Raw genomic sequence first — 19398 nt, forward strand, 5'->3', positions numbered from 1 at the left:
TGATTCAGTTTTTTCTTCCTTCTATACATTTCCCGTGCATCATGCGCAAAGGCCCGTTATGTTTTTACTGGTTTTTCGGACCACTCAGTTTTATTTTGTGTGTTTTGCTATGCACGTTTTCGCGTCTCGTTCCAGCTCAAAGCGGCTACATGCTCAGCGTTGCATTATTTCGCACGAAACTTTCTTTCTATATAGGTATTATCTTGGATTATCACGTTCTTTAACACGCTCATTAATGGAATGGTGTTAAAAAGCAATACAAGGTGCTCTCACGAAAAAGGGAAAAAATCAGTCGTTTCTCCCACCGCTGGGCCTTTCATTGCCAGACAGGCATAAAGATATTTTTGTTGTAGAACGGAATATTTATAACGTCCGATGAATTAGCAGTCTTTCGCGATGTGCAGCGTTTTTTTATTCATTATCGTTTTTTTCTCGTAGATTTTAATATACTTCAACGAAAAAGAAAGGTATGGCCAACTTTACACATGATTTTGTTAAAAATATCAATTACTATCAAATACGAGTAGCAAAGCAACCCGAACTTACTCTCATTTTTCCCAACGTCTTATAACACAAACCTCCATACGCGATCTCAACCTGGATACCGCATACTATTTCGCCTGGATGCAACCTTACTGCTGACAGGCTGCTGGTAGCTGATACCCGATGGCAAATATATCGCGCAGAAAAGCCTTTCTCCGACTCATTCTCGGAACAAGCCTTGACCGCACAACATCTACCGTTCGTTTTATTTCGCGCCGACTGCAGATCGAGTTCGTCGCTTGGTGTTTCAGTCTTCGCGTATATCTGTCGTATTCCTGTGCGTTCGACACGTGGTTGATCGTTCTGTGATTGACGCATTTAGCCGTGATAAAAAGTGGTACGTTTTGCATTCTCTGCGCTCAGCAGGCTAAGCTTCTGGGTTGAAACTTATGGAGTGAAGAATGTCAACAAGAACTAGTTTTTTTGTGAAACTTACGTGACAAGCATAAATACGGGCGACGTATAGAAGGAACAAGAAACTGCAGTACGTTTAGATTGAAAATCTGTGGATATAGGCAATAACGGATCATCCGAAGGAAGAGATATAAACTACGTGGATTTTTTTTTTTTAGAATCGAACTGATAAAAATAGTAAAAAAGTGCAATCACATCGCTCAACAGACGGTGTCGATTGTATGGGAAACGAGATCATTAGGAATTTTCCCGACAATCGAGAATAGTCATTTTCGATTTTAATTACTTCTTTTGCCCGGTTGTGATTGGTTAGGTATGTATTGCATCTACCGCTTCGCTCATTCTGAGCATGGCAATAATGAGGTTCTTTTATTACGTTTTTGCTTAACTGCATCCTCGAAAGAATTGATGGTCTTTGCCACTTATATGGCGCAAAAAGATCTTTTTCCATCGAACTTTTGACGATCTACAGCACAAAAAAGTGTAACTGTACTTACAAGATCGTAAACGCGTCATCATCAACGCGTTAACTTGTGAATACACGCAATAAAATGTGTTAGATTTTCTTTTACTTTTTACCAAATTAGTCAATTGCAAAAAAAAATTGCATACAAAACCGCGCAAAAAAAAACCTTAGTGTAATTGTTCTAAATTCGCTGACCCCTACCTAGCTGGAAATCCGATGCATTTCAATAAGGTAATACATTTTCTGATGGCGAAGCGGTTCCTTGTAGTGCCGGAGAGCGGAAAATGGGAATGCTCCCACAAATATTGCGGCGCAGCACGCGCCAAAGTTCCATGATTCATTATGCTTCTATGCTCGTTGTTGACGCTAGGGTGGAGCTAACTGTAAAATCGAAAAAAGTACATGTAATTTTAAATCACTAGTAACAAATTAAAATGTAAAGTAATTTTGTATCGCTCGATCAATGGTTCAGAAAAGAAAACTTTGTTTTTGCTGTGTTCTGAGTACCGTAGCCACCCTCTGGAATCAGAGGTCAGTTACGCCAATTTCTATGCTACTGGTTGCTGGATGGACGGTGGAACGCATGAGAGCGCACAGAAATTGTTATTGTGTTCTATATTTTTATTATTGATTGCCAACGTCGTCGGCAGCAGAATCGATACGGCAAAACCGAACAGAAGAAAGCGGGAAGCATAAGAAATGAACGTAAATTGCCATGTGTACACAAGCGGGAGTAGACAATTAATCTGCGGTACAACCTCTTTTTCGCGAACTTCTTGGCATATACATTACCATGCGGTGCAGCAGATCTGTGTGTCCATCGGTGCATTTCAGCGGAGGGAAGAAATCGTTCCGTGGATTGCAACGGAAATTTGCGATGCCTGACAGACAAACAATGCAGCGCGTTGGAGGTTCTTAGCGAGATATAACGGTGAACTGTGATGAAAAATCTAATAGTATCATAATTAATGGATGTTAGAGATTGGGGATATTGTTTTTCAACAATCAATTACGCTATGAGAATTCCATCAAAAGCCGAGGAGGTTGGAGAAAGTTTCAAACATGTGCTTAACTTTCATTGAAAAACTTTTTTTTGAAATTTTGCTCATTTTGAATATAAGAGAAAGTTTGCTAGAAATTTTTGTCCAGATTATTTTGTTTTGGATTGCTGAAAATTATTCACGGCGTTAGTTTTTACGACTTTCTCTAGCAATTTTGTATATTGTGAACATTTTAAGAATAATGTGTTCGATAAGATTACACTGGTCGATAAAAATTAAAAAAAGTGACCCCAAAACTGGCTAAAAATGAATGATTATAGCTTTTAACCATTCCGGCGAATTTTTGGGGCTCCTAGTAAAAGTAGCAGTGCTTTAAAAGGCCGCAAAGTAAATGCGGGCTCGTCGCTTGTACGTTTGCTCTCATTTAAGTCTCTTAAAAGGTTTTTTTTGCCAGGGGCACAAACAGGCCCGTAGCTGCCGCGTGGCTAGTGGGGCTTAGCCCCCCACTCGTTTTTATTGTATTTGATTGATTTTAGATAAAAAGAGAAAGATCTAAAATATAAGCAATGAGCATTATTGAATAGTGTGTATAATGTCGTTTTTTTAAACAGTGTCATTTTAATGAAAAAACTAATCATAGTTTTATTTGTTGATTATATCATAACAACAATTTTTACTGTAAAATTTGACCAGTTTTTCCAGAAGTTTCTATTTCTCACTTCTTGGAAAAAGTGACATGCATGTTTTTTTTTATAAATGTTAAATTTTCATCTCGTATTTTGCTTGTATGTGTCGTGCGTGCTGCTTGTGATTTATTTCATGTTCAGCTAAAATAATTCTAGCCGCACTTTTTGTCTGGCCGAACTTTAGACCGGGCATTTTAGACTCTACCCAGTCTGATGAAACAAAAAATAAACAAACAATATCGATCGTTTCGTAAAATTTCGAATTCAGTCTGACGGTTCAATCGCTCCATTCTCTCAGTGTTTCTTCGACAGAATCGCTTAAGGCTGTAGAACACTCTTTGATCAATGGTCAAATATTTGACGTTTTTCCCTAAAAATATTTGACCGTCAGTGGTGCGGACTCGTCGCTTCTACGTTTGCTTATGAGAAAACTCATTTAAGTCTCTGATAAAGTTATCTTTGCTAGGGGCACAAAACTTACAGAGATGGGAAAAAAACTAAAATCTGGCTTTTTTCAGTTTGAGCTCAAGGGCAAAACCTTCGCTTACCAGTGTTATCTGTCTGTTTTACTAGCATTTTCCTTGAATTTAAATTTTAGCGCATTTGGTTTTCATACAAACACGAAATGGAATCTATGAATAATTTTTAGGGTGATACTCGAGAGCAACAAAAAATTCTTTCTCCTTTTTTCCGACTCTGTTTCCCGTGAAAAATTTTAAGGAATATTTTTTCTAATTCTGAACAAATTCCACAATCACTTCAATGAGTAACCTGATTTTTTCGGTCACGTTTTACAATTTATTTATTATTTCATTATTTATTATTTTAATTTATCGCATATGAAGAATGGCCTCCATTACTAATGATAGAGAATTTCATAATATTTCACGCAAATTTAAATGAAATTGCACATAATTTTCAAACAAAACCGCTGTTTACGTCAGATGCATCTGAAATTTAAATGAGAAAATATTTTACGTGCCGTTTAAAATTCAGAACTTTTTTTTGTGGTGAAAATTAGGAGCTAATGTAAACATAGCTAGGAAAATAGGCGATTCTTAAAAAAAAATACATAGAATTGAACCACATACATAAGACATACGTAACATTGGCGTTTTAGTTATCGGCCAATTAGTTTACTTTCCTCTATTAGCAAATTTTTTGAAAGAATAATTCTCAATAGAATGATAACACATATTAATGAGAACTCGATTTTTGCAAATGAGCAGTTTGGTTTTCGCCATGGGCATTCCACTACTCATCAGTTACTTAGAGTAACAAATATGATTCGAACTAATAAATCTGAAGGCTATTCGACTGGAGCAGCTCTACTAGATATAGAAAAGACATTCGACAGGGTTTGGCATAAAGGTTTAATAGCTAAAATGTCAAATTTCAGTTTTCCGCTTTACCTTACAAAAATGATACAAAGTTATTTACCTGACCGCACTCTTCAGGTTAACTATCTAAATGGTAAATCTAATAGATTGCCTATTAGAGCTGGTGTGCCTCAGGGGAGTATCTTGGGCCCAATCTTATATAACATTTTCACTTCTGATCTTCCTGATTTACCACCAGGTTGTGAGAAATCTCTGTTTTGTGACGATACAAGCATTTCCGCAAAAGGAAAAAGCCTTCGTGTTATATGCAGTCGGCTACAAAAAAGTTTAGATATATTTTCTTCATACTTGCAGAAATGGAAGATTTCCCCTAATGCATCTAAAACACAGTTAATTATTTTTCCTCATAAGCCAAGAGTTTCATTTCTCAAACCCACCCATAACCACGTTATTAAGATGAACGGTGTGGTCTTAAATTGGTCTGATCAAGTTAAATACTTAGGGCTAATTTATGATAAGAATCTTACTTTCAAGGAGCACATTGAAAATATCCAGTCAAAGTGCAATAAGTATATCAAATGTTTATATCCTCTTATCAACAGGAATTCTAGACTTTGTCTCAAGAATAAACTGTTAATTTACAAACAAATTTTTAGGCCAGCAATGTTATATGCAGTTCCCATCTGGACAAGTTGTTGTACAACCAGGAAGAAGACACTTCAAAGGATTCAAAATAAACTTTTGAAAATGATTTTGAAGCGTCCTCCCTGGTTTAGCACGAACGAGCTACATAGGCTCACTAATGTAGAAACATTAGAAAATATGTCAAGCCAAATTATCAACAAATTCCGACACAAATCGTTGCAATCCTTAATTGCAACGATTAGCTCACTTTATAATCGGTAAGACAGTTTTAAGTTTATTTTAAGTTTTGTTTTATTCCTTTTTTTTCCTTGACAAGTAGGTTTAATAATTTTCCTACAATTACATTAACTTAACTGCGAAAGCTAATAACATTCAATAATATAAAAAAGCGTGCAAATACATATATATATATATATATATATATATATATATATATATATATATATATATATATATATATATATATATATATATATATATATATATATATATATATATATATATATATATATATATATATATATATATATATATATATATATATATATATATATATATATATATATATATATATATATATATATATATATATATATATATATATATATATATATATATATATATATATAATAGTGTTGAAATGTCACCATTTGTGGCAGAACACACAATACTAATTCTGAATAGATATTAGTACATAAATAAATCATTACAAACATCCCCCCCCCCCTATTAAAAAAAAAATAACACTGGCGTTTTTTTCTGGTACACGTTGCCCCGTAGTACTCCGTACCTCGTCCTGTCAAACTGCTCGATAAATAATGAACAAAATGAATTTTCTTTTTCTCGGTTTTATCCTAAGAGAAAAGTGGCCAAGTGGCTTCTTTCCCTTCTGCTTTGCTATGAAACATATCCCCGGTTGAACATTATTTTCGTCTGCCTTACGTAAAATCCAGTGCAACCAGAAAAATTTATTTATTTGATAATTTTATTGAACAAAAAGCACAACAATGAATATTAGATTACAAACAACATAAAAAACAAAACAACAAAACTTCGTCCATATTTATATCATCATACTACCACTGCCAAAATTTTTATTTTGTTTTTCTGACTTCTCCGGACTTTTTATAGAGAGCAGAATGAAAAATATTCGGCTAACCGCTTAATTCCTGTTGCAAAATCAAGGGGAAAATTGCTTGTTCTTGACAGCTTGATTTCACGTTACCACGAACAACTAAATAAACAACATAATAATAAAAAGAAATACCTTCACTGCATTTTCGACTATTGCGTGAGATTTTCAAATTTGGAATATCTTTTTCAGATTTTTCGCATATTTTTAGCCACTGTCGATAAGGTTTGCATCCTTGGGAAATCGATAAAATTTTACGACCAAACTCTTGGCACTTCATTTAAATTCTTTTTTGCTTTTTTGTCGCAACGAAAACAAAATTGTGTCCACAATATTTCACTTTTACTTACTCAATGATTGGGTCGAACACCAGCTGTTTAGCAACACGGCAAGCTGAACCCTTTTTGAATATTGTCACACACGCGTGCTGTCAAAATCAGCCAATCACGTTTGGAGCAAAAAACCTGGAGCAAACCGAGGTATCATCTTGGCCACTCTTCTCTTAGGTTGTATCGAGCCCTAAAGAAAATCTCATAAGGAACTGTCAAAAAGTTATTCACAAAATCAATGCAGCATTTTTAGAGTAGGAACGAGACAAATGCAGGGCTGGGCAGGTGCACTGCCTTCAAAAACAACTCAAACAGTGATTTTATTCAGAGTGTAGTTCATTTTGTACCAACTTTTTTGGAAGATTTCTTCCTGAGTGTTACGTATGTCTTATGTACGTGATTGAACCCTAACACAAGAATGTAAAATGAACAAAAACTTATGAAAAAAAACCTGCAAGCAAATAATACTTACTTTACCTTGCTGGCCAACGGACCGTTTACCGTTATAGGGCCGAACGAATTAAGCTTCTTGTCTTGGGCAGCCGTTCGCCAGTCATTTCGTACACCAGCAGATCGTGCATCTTCTTCCACCGAGTGCGAGGCCTATAACGGAGTTGATGGCCTCTTTCTGGTTCTCTGTTAAAGATAGTTTTGGCGGCATTCTTGTCAGGTATTTCAGCTTGATGTCCAGCCCTCTGAAGCCCACCACGCTGTATTACCTTCAGTCTATCAGCATATTTATATAAATGGTACCACTCGTAATTTATGCGCCATACACCATCGTCCCATTTACCGCCAAGTATCGACTGCAGGACTTTACGCTCAAAAACTCTGCGCACTCGTCTATCAACTTTCTTCGGCGTCCATGCTTCATGTCCGTAAAAGGCCACCGGGAGGATCAGCGTCCTATACAGTGCTACTTCGCTAACTATAGGACTTTAGCTAGTTATATAGTCCGTAGAAGGCCCTGTTCGCATTGTTTATGCTGAGTCCCAACTTCGCCGGTTCCCTCTTGAAAGGTTGATACCGATGATTTTAATGTCGTCGTTCTTTTCACTGAGCCGTGCTTACTTACTTACTTACTTACCTACTTAAATGGCCCAAATGGAAATGAATATCCGCCAACTTGATCGATTCATAGCTGCCCGCCTCCAATCCCGCGGGCACTCTGTACTTGACAGATCATACTCTACCTGGTCTAACCACAAGGCCATTTGCCCGTAGAAAACAACCGGTGTAATAAGCGTTTTGTACAAGGTGCACTTTGCGCGGGAACTTAGTCGTTTCGACCGTATTTTTTTGTGGAGCCCATAGTAGCTACAACTCCCGCTAATAATTCGCCTCCTAATTTCACAGCTGGTATCGCTGTTCTCAGTCACCATTAAGGCAAGGTACATGATCTCGTCGACTATCTCAAACTTATCATCGTCGATTATCACAACAAATCCACACACAACACTGCCCATCCTTCATCGTAGCCTTTATCAGTCTGGTGAGCTTCCCGGGGAAGACGTTCTCGTCGAGTACTCTCCATAGCTCTTCACGTTTAAGGTGAAACGGGATTGTGGCCTTTTCCTATACAATTTTGAGGCTAGAGTTCTTTTTACTTTTGTATTTTGATCGTAAAAAATTCGGCTTCCACTAAATAAATAGCACTCGAATTGCTACTTCAGGCATGCAACAGTTGTGAAAACAATTGATCGAAGTTTCATGTACGTAGTCTTCATAAATCAAGAAAAAATTAGATTGCAAAATTCGAGTTGATCGCGACCACGTCCCGATTCACCTTAATCGGGTCATAAACGGCTTCGAAGTCGATGTAAAGATGATGCGTAGGGATGTTGTATTCAGGGCATTTTTCGGAGGATCTGCTGCAGAGTAAAGACTATGTCCGTTGTGGAGTAGGATGCGCTGAATTTCTGATAAAACTTTCGTGTTTCATGAGTGCGGTACAGCTTTTGTAGTTCTTCGCACTCCTCCTCCTCCTGGTGGCGTTTTTTTCCTGGAAGAGTTGGGTTTGTTCTCTCCGTTTCTGTTTGTATCGCTCCACGTTTGGCTCCACGGGTGGCTCTTCGCAGCATTTCTGCCCGCACTGCGTTCTTTTCATCTAATGGCCCCTATAACAGAAGACGGGGCGAGCAAATGTTGTATTAGGAAACGCGAATGACGTTCTCCGCTACACTGCTGATGGCTGACTTGACAGTATTTCATTACAGCTCGTCCTCTTCTGGCAGTGCAGCTTCGAGAGAAAGCGCGTAGTTTTCGGCGACTTCGGGTTGTTTTAGCTGCGCTAGATTGTCCCTTGGTGGGCTACGGTACCGTATGTTTTTCACAACGGATATTATTTGACGTATCTTCACCATCACTAGGTAGTCGATGTTAGCACCTCGACGTGTTTTGACGTCGATATCTGAAAAGTGCCGACTATTTATCAAAACGTGGTCGATTCGAGTTTCTGTGTGATTAGATGATCTCCAGGTGTACCGATGTGAAAGGGTATACTGTAAAAACGTGCTTCGTGTGGACATGTTCTCAAAGGAGGCGAAGTAGATTAGTCTTAGGCCATTTTCATTCGTCAGCCGGTGTACGCTGAATCGTCCAATTACCGGTCTAAATTCCTCCGGCGCAGGCTTGCAAGGCCCACGACCAACCCCACTTTCTCGCAGGAGGACCGACGTAGTGCTACTGTTCCGAGTTCCGAACACAACCAAAACTTGGACATAACGCTTTTAGGTCGGGCGCTTGTGGGGGCGTTACATGTCCAGGAAACCTCCTTGTGAGTAAGCAAGGCCGTTTTTCCAGCCATCGGGATTGGTTACCCGATCTTCTTACTAGTCACTCGTATCCCGGTTGGCACCAACGAGGAAGTAGAGGTTCGGTAGCTGGAAGGCTAATGGTTCGCATATGGGAACTATATTGCGCCTTTGGACCAGTCATTCGCCAACCTTCACTGAGTCGTATGCCGCCTTAAAATCTACGAACAGACGGTGAGTCTTTAAATAAGACTCCCGGAACATATCGAGGATCTGCCGTAAAGTGAAAATTTGATCAGCCGTGGAACGTTTCTGTCGAAGACCAGCCTGGTATTCGCCAACGAGGATGTCCGTTAACGGTCTCAATCCGAAGAACAGAATACATGAGCGCACTTTTAATGCGGAGTTGAGCAACGTAATGCCTCGAAAGTTGCAATGCAATGCAACAATCCAGTCGATGATCCTTCTTATAGATTGAGCAAATGAGGCCTTCCTACAAGTCGTTTGGCATTTGTTCATCCACCTAGATCCTCAGTCGCCGCTCGCTTCCAATACACAATGAGCAAAACATTCTAAAACACTGAAGAAGTAATAAAAAATGGAAATAAATTTTGCAAAAAGTGCCATCTAATGTTATATATGCATCTTATCAAAAATTTAAAATTAACTAAAATTCAGGGAATGAAAAAAATTAACCAAGATTGGCAGCGAAATTTCGTTATTATTATTATTCTGATATTGTAAATTTTAATGAAATTTTCATAGAATCGTCTCAACGAAATGAATAAATTTTAAGAACCTTAACTAAGAAATTCAAAAAAAAAAATTGATAAAGATTGAGCAGAACTAATCGAATAGGGAAAATCCCAAATAACTTTTAAAATGTAGAAAATGTTGTGAAAAGAGGCAAATACATTACCCAGAAAATAATTAAAAATTATGAAAATAAAATTGATAAATTTGATATCGAAATAAAAATTAAAAATGAACTGGGATTGGGAAAAGTTTAATAAAAAATCATTATCAAAATTTTTATGAAAACAATTGGAAAGAGAAACGATATAAAAAGTTGACAAGCAAATGATAATGATAAACAAGAAAACAATGATGAACAGAAATTGAACAAACGTTGATGAAAAGTTAATTGGACACTTAAATATTCGCAGCCAATCCTCAGTGTCATTCTACTGACATCAAGAGTGCAGCATTACCAAAAGCTCATAACTTTGTTTAGACTTTGTATTTTACATGTTCTGTGATTATGGGATGTTCCGTACTAACAAATCCAGAAGATTAAAATTCCAACAACACTCTGACATCATTTGGACGAAAAATCAATAAAATCCATGGTTTTAATTTTCACTACCAGTAGAGCTAAAATGAAAATGTTTAAATCAGTTTCTAATTATCACTTAAGTATAAATTTTCGCAATACTTATATATATATTGAAATCCATGCTCTAAATCAGGTAAAAGTTTGGGAGCAAGACCTCTTATTCTCCTTAGGTCTGCCTATCAACATGAAATTTCAAATACAGCTAAAAAATGTAACAACTTCGTTGCGGAGATTCAAAGAGAATTTACAGACGTGAGAACGAAGATCTTTTTACAGCTTTAAATTGCAGGATACAACACAGATACCTAGTAATTCCGGAAAAGAAATGGAAACGGTTTCTTGCTAATTAGCATAAGTAGCGTGAGACCGGGACGGAATGATCTTAAATCTGAGCTTCACAGGTGAATTACAATCTGCCGCCGCGCACATAAGTGTGACTTCGGCTAACAAACACGGCCATCATTATGGAGACGCTCTCGAGTTAAATTATCCATTTCAAGCACTTCAAGCAACTGTTTTCGGCAGTCGAGCGAAAAAATGAAGTCATTAAAAAGCGACGCATTAACGCAACCGTTACAGCACGTGGTCTCGCGTGCTTATTTCTCTTCTATCGAATTGAATTATTCTGATATTATGCATGAATTCCGCTTTTGGTACTGTTCTTTAGTGGAAATGATAAGTAATGAGGTTGTAACTGAGAATAACTGGCCAAATAAAGCATAGCCTAAAAAATAATTAGATAATAAATACCTGCGTCTCAAACAAGAAGAATGCAGTGAAAAAAAATCCGGTTCAAAAATTTGGTCTTCGTCGTTCTTTTGACGCGTTCCATTTTCAGCAGAACTTGTCTGTCATTAACTGTTGAAGAGATACCAAGCCTGAGTGTGCGTTTTTTCCGTGGTCTACTTCGATAAACTAGATAAATAGAACGGCATAACGATGCGAAAAGTACGCCTCGTAAAATGTGAGCAAATCAGTCGAACGGCGGAAAATTCGTTAAGCGGAGCTGTATTTAAAAGGCCATCGTATTGTGTATTTATGTGGCATAAAATCAATCAATTCTGCTAATCACACATTCCACACTGTCATGCTGTCGCACAGCGGACGCAAAAAAACTAGTTTGCAGCAGCATCTCGGTATTCTGATCTCACACCAAACCGCCTAATTATACACTTTGATTATCACTTTCTCTTCCCCGTATGTTCTGTATGTTTACAGAGTCCGGTTCTGAAATGCTGCGATCCCCGAACAGGGCAAAGAATTTCGTTATGCTAACGTTGATGTTGCTGGTGTCGATCGTCGGTGTTAGCATAACGGAAAGTGCGAGTATGATTCCGACCAAAGCAAAACTCGACGAGAAACGTGGCGGTAGAAAACCTTCTTTCACCACCTACGACCAGCGGCAGAGCGGGAAGTATAACATTCACGTCAATATCAAAGATGTGCAAATTATTGCGGTCGACGGTGAGAAATTCAATGGAGAATTTGGGGTAAAAACAGCAGCGATCATTACCTCGCTGATTATCACACATTAGCGGTTTAATTATTTCACATTTCCTTCTCTTTTTAGGACGACACGATTTATGATTATGGAGACTACGATTATGACCCTTCACATTTGACCGTTAGTCCGTTCCCAATTTTCGGTGGATCAGCAACAACAAAACCACCAAAGTCTACCACCAAAGCACCGGTGGCGATTACATCGACCAAACGTACGACGACTAAAACTACCGCTGGCAGTGCTAAGCCGATTGTAGATGAGGAACTTTCGATCAAGCCCCAAACTGACACAGTTAATGACACATCCTCCATGGAAGCTGCTTCACCCGTGCAAGACGATAACTCCACCTACATAATGGCGGCACCAATGGCAACCACTCCGCCGCCAAGCAATATATACATTTTCAAACCAACGCCCAACTACCATCCGAATCCGGTTCATTACGATTACCAGGAAATCCCTGTCGAGGTCATTGTTGAACCCGTCCTTAAACCCAAATACCGCAACTCTAATTCACGCATTATGGCTAATCGACGCAACCGTCATCGTAAAAATCCCGCAGCTCGGGAATCCATCGATTCAATGGCGCGTCATCGTCAGTCAGATATTGAAGCCCTGCCCAGTAACGGCGAAGCACGCATGGATTCACCTTCCCTAGCGGCAACCCCATGCTCCAAGGGTGAGCATCGCGACCGAACCGGCAAATGTCGAGTGCGAATGCCTGGAATGTAAGTATTTCTACGCTAAACGGAAAATTGGCACATAAATTCTGTAAAGCGTGTTCTACCAAAGCACTTATTTGTTTCCTGTTTCAACCGTTTTTAAGACAGTTCCAAGCTGATTAGAATGCTGACTACCTTCCGGGAGAAGGACGACTGAGAAGGCAAACTTTAACGATTGGTGCTGATTGCTGATCCCAGCACGCTAGACTGCATATTACATTTTATTTAATTTTTATTTGTGCGGCATAACGTGCCGAACCTATGCATTTGTAGTTTAACTGTGCGCTACGTTGTCACGGGCATATAGAACTAGGAAGAACTATTTAAATAAACGTAATTAAAAGTATTGAAAATTTCGAAATGGCCTTTTCAAGTAAGCAAAGCCTCGGTGCTACGTTCCGGTTCGGAACTCGACCTTCTGTTAATTATACACAGACTTCGCAGCCAACTGTTAAAGTGTACAGAATCGCGGCGCTACGATCCTACATACACTAACAGTCTCTCCCGGGCCGAGACTCGAACCTACGACGACTGGCTTGTTAGGCCAGCACCGTACCTCGAGATTAACTGGGAGGGTTTTAAAGTAAAAATCTTAAAAAGAGTTTAATTAAAAAAAATATTCATTACATGCGCAATACAAATCTTTTTTTATTGGTTCAAAGGTTCGGGCTGGCGAAATGAATAATTTCTTGGTTTTCTCTTATATCACTAATAATAAATTAAAAAGAATGTGCTCATAAAAAATGACTCTTTTCAAACTATGATCTAGAAGTTAGGGTCTAGTCGGGTCGGGGCTGCTCTTACTATAATTTATTTCGTTGTAGGTATCTAAATCAAATAGAAGAAACAAAACCTACCATAACATAAGTACGACTCACAGCTGTTTGTAGTTTAGTGCCTTTAAAACTGTGCCAGTTGGCTTACCCCTATTATACTTATTTATCAGCATTCAACAACTAACATATTTTTGAGCTTTTCACGTTCTAGCACTATATAAGTAATATATCAGTTTTTTGTTTAGTGGTAAAATATTCATTGCTATTGGTAAGAAACGGCCGTCGCCATCGATTTGAGCGGATAGAAACGCTGCTAATAATTTGTGCGCCGTTGTAATTTGTCTCTATCCTGTTGAGCTATGTACGACAATTTTAGCTGCTGTAAATTAAATCAATTGGCAATCTGATGTCATTACAGCTATTGTTTTCGACTGCCTGAAAAACTAAACTCTAAAAGTTGAATACCATCGTTTTCTGAAACATTCCTCCCGACCTTGCGAAGGTACTGCTTTAAGTTGATACATTATAAATATCAAAATTGCATTCACTAATTAAAAATATTTCAACAATCTTGTCAACCGCCAGCACCGGACATACGTTATGTTACAAACAATTGCCCAGTTTTCTACTGATACCTGCTTAAAACAAAACCCAAAAAAAAAAGAAAATTTTCCGAAAATAAATCACAGTCGACACAAACAAAATAATAGTGGTATAAATGCCCCGATGGCAATGAAAACTGGCAGCATCATAGACGATTCATCCAAAGAGTACGGATTGGGTTGCTTTGGGCCACTAGTTTTTCGCTGTTTACTTTTCCCGTCGGTAAGTACATCTCCATCTGCAACGGAGTCGGCGGCTAGCGAATCTCCACCATAACTTTCTTGCACCGGTTGTTCACTGGCGAGCGGAGTTAGTCTTGGCAGGTTTGAGTCATCGTAACCTTTAAGCAGCACGATGGCGTTGATTTTTGGATTATCCTTATAACCCTTCAGAAACTCTAGTTTCACTTTGCCACCACGAATCTCGGAATCTTCTTCTTTGAAAAATAATTTTCCTCGCGAAACAGTAAAGTACACATACTCGTCATGTGCTGTCCCTTTGCCAACCAGCGAAAATATGTCCAAATCCGTAATAACCATATGTCGGTTGTTCAGCAGCACATCGAAAACTTTCATATTGGGTGCATTGAAGTACACCTCGCAAAATTTTAGTATTAGCACATATTCTCCATCGCCGGTGATGGGAAGATCGTACCCGAAGGTGTCATGATGGTATCGCTCCGTTTGATACAATACTTCATCGTTCGGTTTGACTCGATTGATCATTAGCAGCTGCTTACCGTAATCCGATTCGGTACCGATTTTTCCCATCAACGGATCTCTGTCGTATTTAATTCCATGTGAATCGATGTGAGCTTCCCCACCGGCGTTTATTGCGTAAATCACATTTTGCTGAGAAGCGAATACGACCGATGGAAAAGACACAAAGCCACTCAATAGGACACAAATCGTATGGTAAAAGGAGAACATCCTAACTATAACGAGATCAATCCGGTTTCTCATGTGCTGGACCAGGCGCGTTCAACAATACCTAGAACAAATACGGAAATGGTTCATTGCATATAACTGAATGTTATTTATATTCGCAAATTGTGTCAATAATACAACTTATCCGAAAATTTGACACTCTTAATCCACATACCCTTTTTCTAATACGAGCTTCTTGTTTGACCTGTGGTACGATATTTTCCTGGACCAGTTTAGTGCCAATCGTTTTAGGAAAAAAAAATTACTGTTTAATCAGTTACCGTAACCAGCTTCCAAAAACTGTTCCAAGTTGGCAATAATCCGGGTAGAACGTTATCTCTCTTAGCACAACATTACGTGGCATTTTTATTGATTTATTTTTCCATTGGTCTCAGAGATTGAAATGCGTGCCCACTTTGGGGAATAAATCTGGTGGATTTTTTTGCTATAGTAACGAGTTGCAACCGTGCCGGTTTCTAGCTTGTGATGCGAAGTGAATATATTAAAACTTGTCAGTGATGTTCAAAATAAATAACTTCTTCTTCCGCCAGGCGATAAAAACTTTTACCGGACGTTTTTTTTCTCTCTACATTCACCCCAACTGGACAACCAGCCTACAGCTCAACTCAAGCCAACAACCACACTGGCAGACTTTTCACTTCTAATCTGACGTTTCTCCGGCGTGCTCTAGGGGTCTAACGATGTTTTATTTGTTTGATTAACAGAGCATGCATAAATTTGGAACTTCTTTAGATTTGATTAGCTAAAAGATTAAAGTCTGTATTACACTCTTTGACCAAGCGTCAAATATTTGGCACTTTTTGACAGATAAAAATTTGGTCAAAGAAAATTGTTTGTCACTCTCCAATTTTAACATGCGGGGCAAACACGGGCAAACAACAACCATGATGTCAAATAAATTTGACCATTATGTCAGAAGGTCAAATATTTGACCATTAGACAAAGAGTGTACTACAGGCTTAACTTTGAAATTGCTGCCGGATTTCAGCTTAATTTTGAGAAACAGTTTAAAATAAACAAACGTTGACGATTGTTCAACAGTTAGTTGAATTCTACGGCATAAATTAAATATGGTAAAACTAAACGTCAGTATAGTAAATTGTGACGTTCTAGCGTGACGAAAACCAATTTAACATGCATCCACACATTTTTTCTTATTTTTCCTCAAATGCAAATTCATTGATAACTTTTTATCACATGATATTCGTGATAATGTGAACAGGGCATAACAGTCATCTACATTTACTCACGAAATCCACCAGACAGTTTGGGATTGTTAAGATTTAGAGAAAAAAGATTACTCTAAAACACACTAAGCTAAGGTGGGTGATTCAAATGGTGTGTCAACAACCTGAAAGGAGCGTCGAAGTCAGCTCTGAACTTCACAAGCTCCTATCTAACATTGACAAGTCATACGATCACAATAAACTGCCAGTTGAAACATGGAGACAACTGCTTGGTGAAAAGCAATGTTGTCATCCGGCAATAGCTAAACGAAAAGGTGCGACGCGATCATTGGCGCGTTATGCCTTGTTCAGACTACGCCGGAAATCACCTGATAGGGCCAGATGGTATCGGATATCACTCCGAGCGTTCACACTACAGTGAGCTGATATGATTTGACATTTGCTTCGGTAATTGAAAATAGAAGAAAACAAAAACAGGTCAAAGCTAAAACAGGACATCGAGATCAATTGAATTAGGATAGAGATGTCAGCTAGTTGGCTCGCACCAACCAACGCGAACTCTCATATGCAATTGTCAAAATGTGCGGGATGACAAGAGCAAAAATATTTCCTTCCTTGTTTTTCACATGCAACGCGAATTTCGAAATTTGTGGGGTTGCGTCAAATGACTTTGGGCCGTGTTGCTAACTGCTAAAAATCTGGTTTTTATTGGTTTTCGAACATGATATTGTCCTTTCACAAAAAAATTAGAATGCAGGGTATTTTCAAGAAAAAGAAGAAGCAACACCCGCAACTGACAGACATCTCAAACACTGGTAAAAATGTGCTGTAAAAAAAAGCACTCGATACACGTTCAACTGGGGATAATGAAATGTTCATAATTGAAATACGAAAATATTCGAATATGTTTTATTCTCTACACCTCATTAGTTAATTATGGTCTATTTGTTTGTTTCTTAGGTTTTCGTTTGTCTTCATCGAGCAAAGAATATCATATTCATCATCAAAGGCATGTACGATTTATTGCCATCAGTGATGGGCAGCATTTCGCCTATTTTTAGATCGGTTAGCGAATATGATACGACAACATCGGGTACGGGTTTGTTAAAGTTCGCATGCTTTTGGCAATTTGATGTATTCATCACAACAATGCCATGATATATAAAATAAAAGTCGTGGGACAACTATGTCTATAAAGCTCAATTTTGAAGATGCAGGAGACAGACATAGAAACGATCCGCTGTACACTTTTGCGGTACTGGAAAACATTTATGTTATCTCAGGAAACAAATTAAAAAAAAAGACTTTCTGACGCATAGGAATTCTCGAGCTGGAACCAACAGAAGTTGCGGAGAAATTAGGCCTTCGAATTTCGTTTAGCGGTAGAGCTCAGAAGCTTCGGTTTTTTGAAAAATGTCCTCACGGGTAAAAATAAATTAAAGCTGAGAGAGTTTCCCAGCTGAAAAATATATAAATATTTTTTTTTACCACAGAAGATCAAAACAATGGTCGCAGTGGTCCAAATCTTACAAAAAAAACACTATATTTTAACGTTTATTGCATCTCTAAGAAATTCAGCATCACAATTTTTTTGTGCTATCGAACATCTTTCGTTGGTAAAAAAGTATAATTTTACCCGCACGACTTCCCAAAGTCTGATTGTGTTGAAATTTAGAATAGTGACTTCTTTCGAGAAGACGAAACTTTTGAGCCGTTCATCTAAATCTCTGAACGAAATTCAGAAGTCTTTTCCCCATATATCTCATTGATACAATTTTTTGTTGAAGTTTTAACCGGCGGTCATTCACCAGTCAATGAAAACTATGTTATATTGCATACTGCTTAAGCAACATCAAATAATGGATTATAACTAGTTTATTCGTAGAACATTCTGATTGCAAACCATATCAATGCGGCTCTGCTGCATAGTCGAGGACAAGGAATCAAGGCGGCTTTAAGTCAATGCTATTCAATTTCAATTGAAGTAAATTAAGAGTGCATACGCTTTGACAAACAAGTTCTTCAGTCGCATTTTTATCGGTGCTGTCTGAAATTGTCAGTTGCGGTTGTCAGTTAGAGCGCAAAATTCTAATTTCTCTCTGAAATCACAATATCCACGATAGCATGTAGCTGAGGTGATATCCGATGACAGATAGATTGTATGGGATAGCAGGTGATATGGATGGTGATATGGCCTCGATAGCACGAATCTCCTGATATTAGGTGATATGCGGTGTAGTGTGAACGGGGTATTAAGCTCCCGAAGTCGCTAATGAGTACGCACAAAGCCTTGAGGCAGCGTTGCCGGATGAGGGAGAGCTTACCGAAGCCCCTCTGGAGAGCTGCCGGAGTACTGTGAAAGCAGCCATTACCAACGCAGCGGAAGATGCTGTTGATTTCGTCGAGAGGAATTGACGTAATGGCTGGTTCGATAAGAAGTACCAAACGATCCTAGACGAGAAGAATGCAGCGCGGGCATTGATGCTGCAGCAAATGACCCGTCATAACGTAAGTCGATACAAACAGAAACGAAGACAGCAGACCCATTTTTTCCGGGACAAAAAGCGCCACCTGGATAAGCTGGAGTATGAGGAAATGGAGCAGCTGAATCGTTTCTACAAGAAACTAAACGCCTCCCGTGCAGGTTTTGTGCCGCGAGCTGAAATGTGTCCGGTAAAGATGAAGGAATCTTGACGGATTAACGTGAAGTTATCGAAAAGTAGGAGCAGCACTACAATGAACACCTGAATGGCGCAGAGGCAGAGGACCAAGACGGTAGGATGAACGACTTCGTCAGCACAGTGGATGAGGGAGACATACTGCCCCCACGAAAAGTGATGTTAAGGATGCTATCAAGCAGCTCAAGAACACAAATCAGCTGGAAATGATGGCATCGCAGCGGAGCTCATCAAGTTGAGCCCGGGTAGGTTAACTTTCTGTGTGTATCAACTGATAGTCAGGATCTGAAATACAGAACAGCTACCAGAGAAGTGAAAGGAGGACCCAAGTTGGAA

The 19398-nt window shown here is 38.6% G+C and overlaps 2 protein-coding genes across 6 annotated transcripts; one reads left to right on the top strand and one right to left on the bottom strand.

Annotated features, from left to right (window-relative positions):
* Positions 1-447: 447 nt before the first annotated feature.
* On the top strand, positions 448-13224 carry LOC129731644 (uncharacterized). 5 transcript variants are annotated; one of them, XM_055691807.1, is made up of 4 exons: positions 448-467; positions 11864-12135; positions 12216-12877; positions 12980-13224. In XM_055691807.1, the coding sequence occupies exons 2-4, from the start codon at positions 11878-11880 to the stop codon at positions 13026-13028; spliced, it is 969 nt and encodes a 322-aa protein (XP_055547782.1). In that variant the 5' UTR covers positions 448-467; positions 11864-11877; the 3' UTR covers positions 13029-13224. The 5 variants fall into 5 exon arrangements, with proteins under 5 accessions (XP_055547782.1, XP_055547780.1, XP_055547783.1 ...); XM_055691805.1 differs by lacking the exon at positions 448-467 and adding an exon at positions 716-880; XM_055691808.1 differs by lacking the exon at positions 448-467 and adding an exon at positions 722-1270 and having other exon boundaries at positions 12976-13224.
* Positions 13225-13501: 277 nt separating this feature from the next.
* Positions 13502-15826, bottom strand: LOC129731645 (malectin-A). Its single transcript, XM_055691809.1, has 2 exons — positions 15352-15826; positions 13502-15240 (listed from the first exon to the last, which is right to left on the bottom strand). The coding sequence occupies exon 2, from the start codon at positions 15210-15212 to the stop codon at positions 14331-14333; it is 882 nt and encodes a 293-aa protein (XP_055547784.1). The 5' UTR covers positions 15213-15240; positions 15352-15826; the 3' UTR covers positions 13502-14330.
* Between the last annotated feature and the right edge of the window lie 3572 nt (positions 15827-19398).

This window comes from Wyeomyia smithii, chromosome 3 (genome assembly GCF_029784165.1).
Source record: "Wyeomyia smithii strain HCP4-BCI-WySm-NY-G18 chromosome 3, ASM2978416v1, whole genome shotgun sequence".
Lineage (NCBI taxonomy): Eukaryota > Metazoa > Arthropoda > Insecta > Diptera > Culicidae > Wyeomyia > Wyeomyia smithii.

What these genes read in the sequence shown, in the direction of transcription:
- LOC129731644 (XM_055691807.1), top strand. Translation starts at nt 11,878, where the DNA reads ATGCTGCGATCCCCGAACAGGGCAAAGAATTTCGTTATGCTAACGTTG. An exon ending in AATTCAATGGAGAATTTGGG is followed by an intron (nt 12,136 to 12,215) that starts GTAAAAACAGCA and finishes TTCTCTTTTTAG; the next exon opens with GACGACACGATTTATGATTA. An exon ending in CGAGTGCGAATGCCTGGAAT is followed by an intron (nt 12,878 to 12,979) that starts GTAAGTATTTCT and finishes TTTTTAAGACAG; the next exon opens with TTCCAAGCTGATTAGAATGC.
- LOC129731645 (XM_055691809.1), bottom strand. Translation starts at nt 15,212, where the DNA reads ATGAGAAACCGGATTGATCTCGTTATAGTTAGGATGTTCTCCTTTTAC.